The 13,258-nt window shown below is 45.9% G+C and overlaps 1 protein-coding gene across 6 annotated transcripts in view; it reads right to left on the bottom strand.

Annotated features, from left to right (window-relative positions):
- SPAG16 (sperm associated antigen 16) overlaps positions 1 to 13,258 on the bottom strand; it is a 539,401-nt gene that overhangs the window by 67,569 nt on the left and 458,574 nt on the right. For all 6 annotated transcript variants that reach the window (XM_034433548.2, XM_034433564.2, XM_034433584.2 and 3 more), the window contains one exon: positions 8,983 to 9,109. In XM_034433548.2, coding sequence (XP_034289439.2) covers positions 8,983 to 9,109 — 127 coding nt within the window. The remainder of the gene's footprint in view (positions 1 to 8,982; positions 9,110 to 13,258) is intronic.

The following is a 13,258-nucleotide window of genomic DNA, read 5'->3' as shown; positions in this document are numbered from 1 at the left end:
AACCACGAATGGACGGTGTGGATTGGGGTGCCTCAGGACTGGCTCCATGACGAAGGCCTGCTTGAGGACCTCGAAGGCCTGCTGCTGCGGAGGCCCCCACTGGAACGGGACCTTCTAGCGAAGGAGCTGGGTCAATGGCAAGGTCAGGGTGGAAAACCCGGGATGAAGGTCCGATAGTAGTTGGCGAATCCCAACAGACGCTGGACGTCCTTCACCCGACGCGGGGGTTCCCAACTGCGCAAGGCCTCCACCTTGCACGGGTCCATCGCGATGCCCTCGGGGGTGATGATGTGCCCGAGGAACTCTATGGAAGTCTGGAAGAAGTAGCATTTCTCCAACTTCGCATAGAGCTGGTGCTCCCGCAGGCGCTGCAGGACCTGGCAGACATGCTGGAGGTGACTTTCCGGGGTCCGGGAATAGATCAAAATGTCATCCAAGTAGATCACCACGAACCGATCCAGCATGTCCTGGAACACGTCGTTCATCAAGTGCTGGAAGACCGCGGGGGCGTTGGTCAACCCGAACGGCATGACGGTATACTCGAAGTGTCTGTACCGAGTGCCGAACGCCGTCTTCCACTCGTCCCCCTCTCGCACGCGCACCAGGTTGTAGGCCCCTCGGAGATCGAGCTTAGTGAAGATCGAGGCCTCCCACAACCTCTCCATCAGCTCCGGGATCAGCGGCAGGGGGTAGCGATTTCGCACTGTGATGGCATTCAAGCGCCGGTAGTCGCAACACAGGCGTAAGTCCCCCGTCTTCTTTTTAATGAAGAGGACCGGGGCCGAGAGCGGGGAGGTCGAAGGCCGGATGAACCCACGGGCCAGGTTCTTTTCCAGAAAGTCCCGTAAGGCAGCCAGCTCGGGCTCCGACATGGAGTACAGGCGTCCCAAGGGCAGGGGCGCGTTGGGCATCAAGTCCACCGCACAGTCGTAGGGTCGGTGCGGGGGCAAGCAGTCCGCCTCCTTCTCGCTGAACACGTCGGCAAAGGGCATCAGCTCCGGAGGCAAGGAGACGTTCGGGGCAGAGACGTCCTGGCCGGCACAGGTGTGGCGAAGGTGGTCGACACACTGCAGGCTCGGGAACGAGATGGCGTTTCTCGACCATGCCACCTGAGGGTCGTGCGCCCGAAGCCAGGCCATCCCCAGGACCAAGGGAAAGTGCAGATCCGCCGTTACGTAAAACTGGATCGCCTCCTCGTGGTTCCCAATGGCGAGGCACAAGGGCTGGGTAGCGAATTTGATGGGCCCCGCCACGAGTTCCCGCCCATCGATAGTCTCGACCCTCAACGGAGGGTCCACTGGAACCAAGGGGACTTTGTAATGGGCCACAAAGGCCTGGTCCATAAAGTTCGTGGTGGCCCCCGAGTCCACCAGCGCATGCGCCTGGAGCCCCTCCGACCGGTTAGCCAACAATACCCGGGTGTTTAAAATCAGGTGCCGAGGGGGCTCACAGTCCACAGCCGCCGACTCCGGTGGGGCATGGTCACGTGCCTGACCCAGAGGTTCCCCTAGGCCAGGCCTGACCCGTTTCCCGGCTGGTCACGCCGAGACTCCGGAACAGGCTTGAGCGGTCCACTCCGCTTCTGGGGACATGAGGCGGCAAAATGTCCAGCCTCACCGCAATAGAGGCACAACCTCTCTTGGCGTCTCCGCATCCGCTCCTGGGCCGTCAGTTGAGGTCTGGCTGCTCCAAGCTCCATGGGCTCCTCAGCCGTCGCCACAAAACGCGGTGCGGTCCGGAGCGCTGTTGGTGCGAAACGCGGGGGTGCCGACGCTGTCGGTGGTTCCGGAAGAGCCCGACGGGGCCATCGCCATTGCAGGCGGGCGTCGATGTGCAGGCATTGGGTCACCAGCGCGTCGAGGGTCTGTGGTGCCTCCACACAAACCAGCTCATCATGCATCTCGTCGGAGAGGCCGTCCTGGAAGGCATCCATCAGCGCCACCTCATTCCAAGCCGAATCCTGGCCTAGCAGTCGGAACTCCGCAATATCGTCCTGCAGGGGGCGCTTGCCTTGGCGGAGGTCCTTGATGCGCCTCGCTGCCATCTGCACCTGGAGGGGGTCCTCAAACATGGTGCGCAGGTGTTGCAAAAAGCCCTGATAGTCCAGGAGCAAGGGGCTATCTTGCAGCAACAGGGGCGTGGCCCATCGGGCGGCAGTGCCAGAGAGGGAGCTGATAACAAATGCCACCAGGCAGGTGGCCAGGTCATCCGGAAAATCCTCCGGCCTCATCGCCATGAACAGTTGGCATTGCCCCAAGAAGGCCGGGAACATCTCCTGCTGCCCAGAAAACCTATCTGGCACGTTCACTGGGCATCTCGGACAGGGAGGGGGAGGAGGTGGAGCTGCAGGAGCATTTCCCAAAGCAAGTTGGGCAGTCAGCTGTGCTACTTGCTGTTGCAGAAGCTGATTGACCTCCAGCATCTGCTGTAACTGCTGCTGCAGCTGTTGGTCCATCGTGGGTTAACAATGGAGTATGTGGTGACGAACAAGATGATCTGTCCCCGTCCACACACACACACAAACACAGCCAGCCGAGGGTTAAGGAAGCACTTGGCACACACCCAGGTCTTTATCTCCAACTTGGCAGCGATATACACACCGTCTGCCAAGTGCTTTTATTTCCACAGAAACAGAAAGATAATATACTCAGTGTACAAGAGTCCAACAGACAGAATATTCCTCTCAGCAGTTTCGGACGATGCTTTAGTGACTATCCAAGGTTTATTTTTGTTCGTCACAGGGATCACTGGCCACCACCCTCTATTATATAGTCTCTGGGGTGTGGTCCAGTGACTCAGTTCTAATCCCTAGCACGCCTCCTGAGCTGCTGCAATCGCTTATCACGCCTTCGGAGGCGTGCGTCCAGGAATGATGTCTCTCCTTCACTCTCATCCGAGACACCTGTCTCCCGGCTAATCTCCTCTCCCTTGGCCGGCACCTGAGACAGTGCCAGAGGGGAGGGGACTGGAGAGGGAGGCCTGGCTGACTCCTCTTCCTCATGCTCGGAGCTTTCTTCCTCTGATGGGATAGGCTCAGAGGGCGGGGCCACAACAGCAGTGGAACTTTCCAAGTGCAATTTTGGGGGTTTTCCAGCCCCTTAAAAATAACCATGGTTGAAGGGGCATTGCTAAACCTGCTTGGCTTGGACTGGTTCGAGGCCCTGGTCATGGGAGTGACTGGCATCAACACCATCACAGACGACGGCACTGAGGACCTCGTGAAGGAGTTTGAGGACATATTCAGCAGCAGCCTAGACAAGTACAAAGGAACACCTATTTCCTTCAGCCTAGATCCCAAGGTGGCACCAATTCGAATTAAGTCCCGTAGGGTTCCCCTTGCAATTAGACCTAAGATTGATAAGGAATTGGATAAATTGATTGGCCAGGGAATCCTTGAGCCGGTGGACCATGCCCGTTGGGAGACCCCTATAGTCACGCTAGTCAAAGCTGACAGCTCGGTCTGCATCTGCGTGGATTATAAGTGCACAATCAACAAGGCCTTGCAGAAGAACATCTATCCTGTTCCCATCATTCAGCACCTAGTGCATTCATTGGGAACAGGAACAACATTTGCCAAACTCGATCTCGTACACGTACCAACAACTACCAGTCGATGACAGCACAGCAGAGGCACAAACAATTGTCACCCACAGGGGTGCGTTTAAATGCCACCGCTTGCAATTTAGTGTCAGGGTGGCACCAGGACTGTTCCAAAGCTTAAGGGAATGGCTTTTACAAGGCATCCCTGGGGTAGTGCCTTACTTTGATGATGTTCTGGTGTCCACTACTGATAAACCTGCCCTATTTGCCCGTTTCAGGGCTGTCCTGAGCAGATTCAGAGAGGCAGGCCTTAAAGTTAAGCGGGAAAAATGCCACATCACGGTGCCCCAGGTGGAATTACTGGGATACATGATTGACAGCTAAAGGATTCACCCCACCAAGTCCAAAATTGCCACCATTCAAAACGCCCCTACCCCACAAAATAAGAGGGAGCTGCAAGCCTTTCTAGGGTTGCTCAATTTCTACAGCAAATTTTTAGCACAGAAGGCCACCGTGGCCGAACCCTTGCATAGGCTGCTGGGAAAAAAGGCTTCCTGCTTCTGAGGCCTGGCTGAGGCAGCTGCCTTCGCCACAGTAAAGAACCTGCTGACATCTGACAGCATGTTGGTCCATTACAGTGACTCCCTATTCCTGATTCTGACTTGTGATGCCTCGTCTTTTGGGGTGGGGGCTGTCCTCAGCCATCAGCTTCCTAATGGCTGGGAGGCTCCTCTCGCCTTCTATTCCCGCACCTTGTCCGCCACCAAGCAAAACTACAGCCAGCTGGACAGAGAAGCTGGTTACTGGGGTCCGGCGGTTCCATGACTATTTGTATGGCAGACACTTTACCCTAGTGACTGACCACAAGCCCCTGTTGGGTTTGTTGGTGAGTGACCGCCTGACTCCCACCGTCATGCCACCTCGAATGGTGTGATGGTTGCTATTCTTGACATCCTACAGCTACCAGCTAATTCACCAGCCCAGAAAGTCCCTGAGCCATGCCAACACGCTGAGCCACTGCCCCCTGCCTACCCTGGTGGAAGACACTGCGCCAGTCTGCCAAGTCCTCCTGCTAGAGGACATCGCTTCGGGGCCCATCACTGCGGCTGAGATTGCTAAGCATACTGCTAAGGACACTGAACTAATGCAAAATTTAAACTATGTGTGGTGAGGTTGGCCCAGAAACCCGGTGTTGAAATTGGCTCAGCCTTATTTCTCATGCCGGAATGAACTGTCTGTATTAAAAGGTTGTTTATTTTGGGAGGAAAGGGTGGTCGTACCCTCCAAATTATGGAGGGAAGTGCTGAAAGTTTTGGATGCTGGGCATCCTGGTATAGTCAGGATGAAGGGCCTGGCCAGGAGCTATGTCTGGTGGCCAAAAATGGACCATGACATTGCAGAATGGGTTGCCACCTGCTCCCTGTGCCAAGAATACCGACCGGCTCCCCTCGCATGGCTAAAGCATGGGAAGCACCCCAGGTGCCATGGGCCAGGGTGCACATTGACTTTGCAGGGCCAGTAAAGGGGCAAACATTTCTTATCGTTGTTAACGCTTACTCTAAGTGGTTAGAGATAGTCCTAATGACTTCTACCACTGCCGAAGCTGTCATTAAGGCGCTTAGAAAACTGTTCGCTACGCACAGCCTCTCCGACGTGCTAGTCTCAGACAATGGCCCACAATTGACGGCCGTCCCATTCGAGGCCTTTTTTGGCTGACTTGGGCATCAGACATGCTCTGGTGGCTCCATTTCATCCGGCCAGTAATGGGCAGACCGAACGATTAGTGAGATTTACAAAGGAGGCATTGGCCAGAATGGGTCTGGGAGATTGGCAGGCCTGAATAGATAAGTTTTTACTGATTCAACACATTACCCTTGTGCTGCCACCAATAGAAGCCGCTCGGAGCTCCTCATGGGATGGAGAATCTGATCACAATTGGACCGATTGCATCCAAATTATATTGCTGACACTCTCCCCGATTCCACTGAGAAAATTCGGAAATTTGAGATTGGGGAAAAGTTCTATGCCCACAATTATGCTGGGGGCACTCTCTGGATTCCTGGTACAGTCATGGAACTATCTGTTCCTCGCTCCTACAAGGTTGAGTTAGAGGACGGAAGATTGTGGCGTCGGCATTTGGACCAACTCCGAGGCCGGATTTCAAACTCTCCACTTCGCACACCAGACCAAACTCAATCTGACAAGCGGCCAGACCCTGACTGTTCTAAACTGTTAAATCCAATGTCTAACACTAACTCAAACCCGATTGTGCAGCTTGATTGCCCACCTGTGGAACGAAGACTCCAGCAGAGACTTCCCAAGGGGTTGGGCCTTCCAGCTACTTCCACACCCAGCGACATGTTCCAGGAGGTTTCATTGGCGGGTCCAGGGACTGCAACTAATCCACCCATTCAAGTCGATGCCCAGGAGCAAACTGAACTGCGCAGGTCAACCACCAGCCCCGCCTACCTGTGTGATTACATCTGTAAATATGTACACATATTGACTTAAGTAAATGTATTCTAGGAGGGGAGGGGTGTTATGACCATATAAGGAGTGAACTATAGGCTTCACTCAGGTCCTCCAAAATGGTGGGAAAATACTTGAAGCTCATTGATTAAGCTGTCTGGCAGCCCTCTATAAAAGGGGATGCTGCCAGACAAGCAATTTGTTGGGTTCTACTGGTCTACTAATAAAGAGCTATTGTCACTGAAAGAGCTGTGTCCGTCTCTTCCATCATCGAATCTTACAGCTATCATGTCACCCTTAATTCTTCTTTTCTTTAGACTAGCCAAACCCAAATCCTGCAGCCGTTCTTCATATGTTATAGTTTCCAGGCCTTTGATAATCTCAAACATCTCAACATCTCAATATCTTTTTATAGTATGGTGACCAAAATTGGTTGCAGTATTCCAGGTGTGGTCTTACTAGGGTTTTATAAAGTGATACTAATACTTCACGTGATCTTGATTCTATGCAGTGGTGGGTTCCTCCCAGTTCCTCCTGGTTCCGCCGAGCCAGTAGCAGTGACGATATGATGTCACTGAACCGGTTCTGCCCCCCACCCCCCCCACATTATTATTACCTTTTATTTGGCCCCACCCCCAATCTATTGCTGCCTCCTGAGTCCCAGCTGATCGGCTAGAAGGAAAAAAACTGTTTAAATGCTTGCTGCAGGGCTTCAAAGGGCCACCCTACAGCTGATCAGTGTTAAAAGGCAGTGTGGTGGTAGACCGGTGTCTCCAAAAACAAATGAGTAGACTGGTGCCTCCAAAAACAAATGGGTAGACTGGTGCCTCCAAAAACAAATGAGTAGACTGGTACAGCTCTGCAAGTAGTTAAAAGCCTGGTAGATCAGTACCTCTGCTAAATCCTAAAGAATTGTCACATGACCATCAAGCCCGCCCACAAAATAAGCCATGCCCACAGAACTGGTAGTAAAAATTTTTAGAACCCATTCTATGCCTCTGTTTATACAACCCAGGTCTCACGTGACATCACAGCTATGCCCCTGTGCGCCGTTTTGGAATTGCCACCAGGATTGTATTAGTTTTTTTGGTGGCAGCTGCACACTGCTGGCTCAAAGCAAGGCTAGTAAAATGTTGTTTAGTAGGCAAATGTAACTCCTGCAAACCTTAGGACTTTGGAAAACAGAATGATAACCCCCACTGACAAAATGAAGAAGATGCATTCAATTTTTAATGGCTTTTGTGATTTTGTTTCTCTGAGCTGCATGAAATAGTGTGTGTTTTGGAGTAGTAAAACCAAGCATTGCATTATTATTCAACATTAGCTCCAGCTGCTGATTCGATGACTGAAGGCCAATTGGTGAAATGCAAATTCCACTTTCTAGCCTTATTCTAATAAGCAGAAAAGCCAAGGGCCTGTATAGATCAGGACAATCATTTTATGAAACTAAGCTGAATGCAATTATTATAAGAAGGAAGTACAGTACTTAGTTTGTAAAGGGAACATTTGCTTGAAGAAAGAAAGGAAGGATAGAAGAAAATAATCTTATTTTTAAGGATAAGATTCATTCAATTTAAAAAAAGGGGAAATAAAACAACTCTTTAGGAAGAAGACCAGAGATTTTTGCTTGCTTCAAAGAGAGGCTGCATGGGATGAATAACATCATTCTCCCATTCTCTAAAAGCATTAAAATGTTTTTTGCTTAAAATGCTCACCCACAAATAATAAAGAAATAACTTCTTACCTATCTGTGGATATTATTATATGTCATGGATGTTTTATTTTTTTATATTATTGTTTCGATTGTTTTAGTCTACTACAGTTCTGCAATTAGTTATACATTCAAAATAAACAGAGCAATTACTATCATTTCTCAGAAAGTTAGAATCATTCATTCAAATTAAATGAGGAGATTCAATAAAAGAAAGCCTTTTTTCATAAGGCACAATTAAGCCACAGAATTTGCAGCTATCAAATGTGATAATGCATACACAGTATTTATGGTTTTAAAATGGACTGACTAAATTCATGGAACATTAGGTTATCAGTTCTAATGGCTGTTTGATACTTCAGGAATAGTCTATGTGTAATTTTTAGTAAGGATGGCTTAGAATTTCACTATGAATGAGTCAATACCTGGAACAATAAGATATCTAAATTGTGGAATTCTTTACATTCTCTGAAATGTTTTATTATCTAACCAGGTGCTGTCTACTTGAACCTAATTCAGAGAGCACCAATAACTCCACAGTTCAATCCTGAGCAATATATATACTCTTTTATTTACATCTAGATTAATTGATTTGAGTATTTTGGCAGCTAGAAGACAACTGTCTGAGTCTTCTGAATTAGGCTTATGTGTGTAAGTGAGTCTATGCAAGTTTGTAACAAAGTTTCTTTTGAGATAGTTTTGGATACTTGTGAAAGGAATCTAACTGTGACAGTACAAAAATGCAATTATTCCAGCTAGGAAATTTTAAACATCATAAAAAAAAACCCTGGATGTTTTTAGAGAGTGCTTATTTCAATATTAAGGGACAAAAAGCACAACTTGACAACTGGTGCAATTTCTGCTCTTGGAAGCATTATAAAACTAACCCATTTACATGGGTTCATATATATTTAATTTCCTTGTAAATCTAAGACCATTTGTTATGGCATGAATAAAGTCTACTGTAATAATATTTATTAGAAATACTTATATAAGTTTTGGAATCACAGAAAAATGGAATATTATGCAGCCTTCATATTTCTTCTATGGGTTTGTTTCTGTTAATTTCATTAATTTCAATGAGAGCAACATTTTATGTTTGTTTCTTTTTCACCTCTCAAGCCTGTTCTACATATGTACAAGAAAATGGTAGAAGTACATATAATTAGGTTTCTAAAACTCTTAATAAATCCAGCACTGCAGACAAATGGCCTTGCTAAAACCTTTGTCCCTGATATCTCCTGTGTCAAGAAAGATCTTACCGGAAGGATCAAAAGCCACCTGGTTGCCAGGGTGTGGACCAGCATCAATGGAGACCATTGGGTCTCCCCTCCGAACATCCCACAGTTTCAATACACCATAAGAATCACAGGAAACAATTGTATCACCCTGTAAAGCACAGGGAGGGGAGGGGAGAAGAGGGAAAAAAACATGATTATAATATAAATATAAAGGAGGACATGTTAAATCTTCAAATGTCTCTAAGAGAAAATATAGAAATCATTTCCCTAAACATTTCATTCTGAATGTCACTGTATGGCTGTGTAAATCGTTTGAAAGAAGTACTTGCAACACACAAGAAAATGTTCAAAGTACCTGTCTATCAAACAGTAAATTTTCCTTTTCTGGTAGGCTTACATGGTTGCTTCATAAACTGCTTCTGACTGTCTCTGCATATAGGTCCATACGCAACCACTTTATTCTGCTTCTCATCTAAAAGGAGATAGCACTGACATCCTGCTTCCTCCATCTCCTGGTTATGTTGACCATTGATTGTTGTGGTCTGCTGCATGGGTCTCATCTTTTTATACATATTTATCATTTTAATGTTGTATTAAAATATTAATATTGTAATATTGGTCAGAGTTATATAATTGAAATGGGGAGCATTTGTTTATATGTTCAATAAACAAATAGATTGGTAGAAGAATATAGTACAAGCAAGACAATAATTAGAAATCTCATAAAAATTGTCTTTCTGTCTTTGCTTTACAACTCACTTGTAGCTTATTAAAAATTTGGAAGAGGAGTTTTTTTGCCCCAATTTTTCATTCTCCTCTATATGAGCAGTGATGGCATAGTGGTTAGAGTGCAGTACTGCAGGCTACTTCAGCTGCCTGCCAGCTGCCGGCAATTTGGCAGTTTGAATCTCACCAGGCTCAAGGTTGACTCAAACTTCCATCCTTCCAAGGTGGGTAAACCATTTAGAGAGGGCTGTAAAGCACTGTGAAGCAGTATGTATGTCTAAGTGCTATTGCTATTTTCAATAATTTTAACAGTTTGTGACTTAATCCCTTCAGTCAAAAATAAAATCTCTTTTGAGACAAACTTCTGGTGATTTCATGGACATACACCAAAAAGTAGATTAACTTTATTTCTTCCTCTGTTTTCTTGAACTCCTAGGATTGGATATCTGTTGGATACTGTTCTAGAATTTCCTGATAGTCTTCCATCCAAGTATTAAACATGCACAAACCAACTTTGAATTTTGAAATGAAACCAACGTTAACCATGGAGAGTTCTTAGACCTATGATGGTGAACCTATGGCACGCGTGCCAGAAGTGGCACACAGAGCCATCTCTCAGGGCGCGCCAACCATTGCCTGTTGCTCTTCTGGGTTCTGGCATGCACATGCATGCTGGCCAGCTGGTCTTCGCGCACGGGAGCACCAGAAACTGGAAGAACAGCTCCCTGGCACGTATGCGAATGCCTGGAAGCTGAGCTTCTGGTTTCCAGCGTGCCAACTGGCCTTTGCGCATGCATGTGCACCAAAATAAAAGACCAGGTGACCAGTGAGCATGCGCATGCCGGAAATCAGAAGGTCAGCTTCCCAGCGTGTGCATGCATGCCTGGGAGCTGCTCTTCTGGTTTCTGGTGCTCCCCCCCAAGCGTGCGCTCCAGATACAGCACTCGGTGCCAAAAAGGTTTGCCAACATTGACCTAGACTCAAAGGAGCTGAGTTTACATGTGGTATATGTCAATACCAAAGAACATTCTTTAGCACTTTCTCTTTTTAATGTAATTATAAACCTTACTCTTGCTATTAGAAATTCTGAAAATGTCTTTTCTCTTATAGTAGCTGACATATTGTTACATGTGCATATTTTGTAGTTATGCCAGAAACATTTTCCATTATAACATTTCTTTAATAGAAGATTTTGGTATTATATTTGATCTCTCCATAAATTGGAATAAATACAATCTAATGTAGATCTCATTTAGAAATAAACCTACTCTGCTTATAATTTGGAGCTTTAGACTGTACCTAGATATTTTAATTTATCTTGTAAACTTATCTTCTATTTTGGCACCCACCCCACCAATAAGTTCTAGTATTTTGACAAATATGCTGAATTGAATCAAACTCAGAAATTGGTTTACATAATTTAAGAGACATTTCTACTTGCATTGTTTCATATTATTTCAAATTAATAGCTTTATGAATTCAGTAGTAAATCATCTTATACATCTATAGGTGCATATAAATAAATACAAATAAACTATTGGGCAATCTTCTTCAACGATTTTATTGAAACAATTTTCCACATTTTCAACCCTATAGTAACACATTCATGCTAATTTGTACTATGGATTGGAATAACAAAACTCAGAAAATGCAGAAGTGAACTGTCTCTGGATTCAATTTAAGAGTTATTTCGATTTTTACCATTTCTATCTCTTCATACATCTTTTAGATTTACTTTTACTTTTACTTTTATTTAATTTGTATACCGCCCTTCTCCCGAAGGACTCAGGGCGGTGGACAGCCAACAATAAAATACATACATACAAAATTTAAAAAACAGAACTAAAATCGAATTAAATAATTTGGCCCAGACAGATTAAAACCCAAATCAATTTAAAACAGATTTAAACTTTGAAAATTAAAAGATATTAAAAATATTAAAATATTAAAATTGTTTAAAAATTGTTTAAAAAGAGGGAGAAAGTTAGGCCAGGCCCGCCTGGTGAAATAAAAAGGTCTTTAGAGCACGGCAGAAGGTGCACAGATCCGGGATCCTCCGTATCTCCGGGGGGAGCTTGTTCCAGATAGTAGGTGCCCCCACAGAGAAGGCTCTCCCCCTGGGGACCGCCAGTCGACATTGTTTGGCCGACGGCACCCGGAGGAGCCCTTCTCTATGAGAGCGCACCGGCCGGTGGGAGGCTATTGGTGGTAGTAGGCAGTCCCGCAACTACCCAGGTCCTGAGCCATGGAGCGCTTTAAAGGTGGTAACCAAAACCTTGAAGCACACCCGGAAGACCACCGGGAGCCAGTGCAGCTCGCGCAGGAGGGGTGTTACATGGGAGCGCCATGTCGCTCCCATTACCACCCGCGCGGCCGCACTCTGCGCCAGTTGGAGCCTCCGGATGCTCCTCAAGGGGAGCCCCATGTAGAGAGCGTTACAATAGTCCAGGCGGGAGGTGACGAGGGCATGAGTGACCGTGCGTAAGGAGTCCTGATCCAGAAAGGGACGCAACTGGCGAATCAGGCGAACCTGATGAAAAATCCTCAATCATCTTGAAGAAAGATTTCGGTAATATCTTTCTGCTATGTCTTTGTCAGATCCCTAAAAGTGATACTGCCATTCAAGTGGAGGAAGGGAGGACTTGGATTCAATTTACTAGCATGGCCTGTGTCATCAGATATTTTACAACCTATATCCTGGCGCCAAGGAAGCCTGGGATTCCCTTTACCTGCAGGAATTTTTATGATAGCCATGTCATATATGATAGTCATGTCATTATGATAGTCATGTCACTTTAAAGGGTAGTGGTGGGAATGCATGTTTGTTCGGGTTCTCAAAGGAAATAGTAAAGAAAACATCTTCACACTTGTGTATTGGCTGAAATCTGCATTCTGACTTAAAGGAAGGGGTCTCTACCACTTTAATCCTACTGCTTTGCCTAAGGGCATTCAGATTGTGCTTTAGCTGGATGGTTTTCACTTCTGCTTAATAAAAGAATCCTTTTGAACAACTACGTTTCAAGAGTTTGTACTTTCTTAAGTTGGAAGGAGAGGCGATCCTTACAGTCTTGTTGTTTTGTGCGTCTTGTAGTCCAAGTCACCGTCTACTATACTATTAAAATCTCCCATCATGCAAATGTTATCATACTCCATTTCTATTATTTTCATATGCAATTATCTGTAAAAGTCACTTTGATTATTATTTGGGGCATATATTGCTACTAAGAGGATTTTCATATTATTGTCCATAATCTCCACCATCAAAATTCTTCCTTTATCATCCACATATACTTGCTCAGCTGATTTTGTATTTTTAATGTATAAAACCAGTCCTCTTTTTGTACATTGTGGCAATGATGTAAAGATTTTCCCTAATTTAGAACGTACAAGTATCTTTTCATGTTGTTTTTTAATATGTACTTCTTGCAGGCAAACTATGTCACATTTTAATTTCTCTAATTTGTGGAATATCTTTCTTCTTTTTACTGCCGAATTAAGTCCATTTATATTTATTGAAATTAATTTTCTTTCTTCCATATTCATATTTTATATGTAGGCTTTGTTGCTCTAG

The sequence above is a fragment of the Pantherophis guttatus genome, chromosome 1 (assembly GCF_059756535.1).
Source record: "Pantherophis guttatus breed Tessera chromosome 1, ASM5975653v1, whole genome shotgun sequence".
Classification (NCBI taxonomy): domain Eukaryota; kingdom Metazoa; phylum Chordata; class Lepidosauria; order Squamata; family Colubridae; genus Pantherophis; species Pantherophis guttatus.
The sequence above is the reverse complement of the archived record's forward strand: the minus strand, read 5'-3'. Positions and strand labels throughout refer to the sequence as shown.